The sequence below is a fragment of the Zeus faber genome (assembly GCF_960531495.2).
Source record: "Zeus faber genome assembly, chromosome: 4".
Taxonomy (NCBI): domain Eukaryota; kingdom Metazoa; phylum Chordata; class Actinopteri; order Zeiformes; family Zeidae; genus Zeus; species Zeus faber.
The window spans coordinates 22875017-22876046 of NC_137191.1; the positions used below are offsets into that span (position 1 = coordinate 22875017).

At 58.1% G+C, this 1030-nt stretch overlaps 1 protein-coding gene across 1 annotated transcript in view; it reads left to right on the plus strand.

Annotated features, from left to right (window-relative positions):
* Window positions 1–665: 665 nt before the first annotated feature.
* The window catches only part of slit2 (slit homolog 2), a 92994-nt gene continuing 92629 nt past the window's right edge, over window positions 666–1030 (plus strand). The window contains exons 1-2 of the mRNA XM_079998842.1: window positions 666–831; window positions 925–1030. The exon at window positions 925–1030 is cut by the window's right edge and continues 96 nt beyond it. Of these exons, the coding sequence (XP_079854968.1) occupies window positions 927–1030 (104 nt within the window). The 5' untranslated portion in view covers window positions 666–831; window positions 925–926. The remainder of the gene's footprint in view (window positions 832–924) is intronic.

A 1030-nucleotide genomic window follows, 5' to 3' on the forward strand; every position in this document is an offset into this window, starting at 1 on the left:
AGAGAGAGAGAGAGCGAGAGAGAGAGAGAGAGAGAGAGAGAGAGAGAGGGTCCCTCGGACGGACGCAGCAGCAGACGTGCCCGCTCCCGCTCTCTATCGCACACTCCTCGGGAGCTGCGCTCTTCACGCACGGCGGAGAGTTCACATTTTTACGCGCGCCGGTCACTTCACACGCGCACAGGTCCGCCCGTGACCCGGCTCCTGATGTCTGAACCGACCCCACCATCTCGACCACTGTGACCCGTGGGAGACCTTGGGGACAACGACGACGCGTGCCGTGAATTGACAAGCAACACACAGTCCGTCTCACCTGGTGTGTGTGTGTGTGTGTGTGTGTGTGTGTGTGTGTGTGTGTGTGTGTGTGTGTGTGTGTGTGTGTGTGTGTGTATGGTTGTGTGTGTGTGTGTGTGTGTGTGTGTATGTATGTAAGAGAGAGAGTGTGTGTGTGTGTGAGGGTGTGCGTGTGTGTGCGTGCGTGTCTGTGTGTCCGTGTGTGTGTATACGTGTGCACGCTGGCGCATAAGGATCAAGTCGCGGAATAAGGTGCTTCGTGGGGTCTGACGCAGACAGACACCGGGCGGGAGATTCGGGCGCTGCATGCCGGGGACATGCGCAACTTTGTGCGGCTGTAGCGCAGCGCGTCTCCACCGGCCCCCGCCGCCGTGCCGCACTCCCCTTTGGCCGCAGAGGGAAGCCCCTGCGCCCGCAAACTACCAACCAGCAGCGGACCCCCCACCCCCCTGGAAGATCCCTGAAATGTAATTTCTAACTCCAGAGTCCAGACACTGGGGGAAAAAACAGGAATCTGAAAGAAGGACTACATTCCACTGCGTGAGACTTTTGAGGATTTTTCCCTGAAAATATATATATATATATATATATTTTTTTTTTTGGAATAATATTTCCCTGGTTGTCCTGCCGCAGTGATGGTGGGAGCCGCTGTGAGCCGCTTCCCCGCCTCCGCGCTGGGGGTCCTGCTGCTGCTGTCCGCCCTGGTGCTGGTGCACCGGGGGGCGCACGGCCAGCCCTG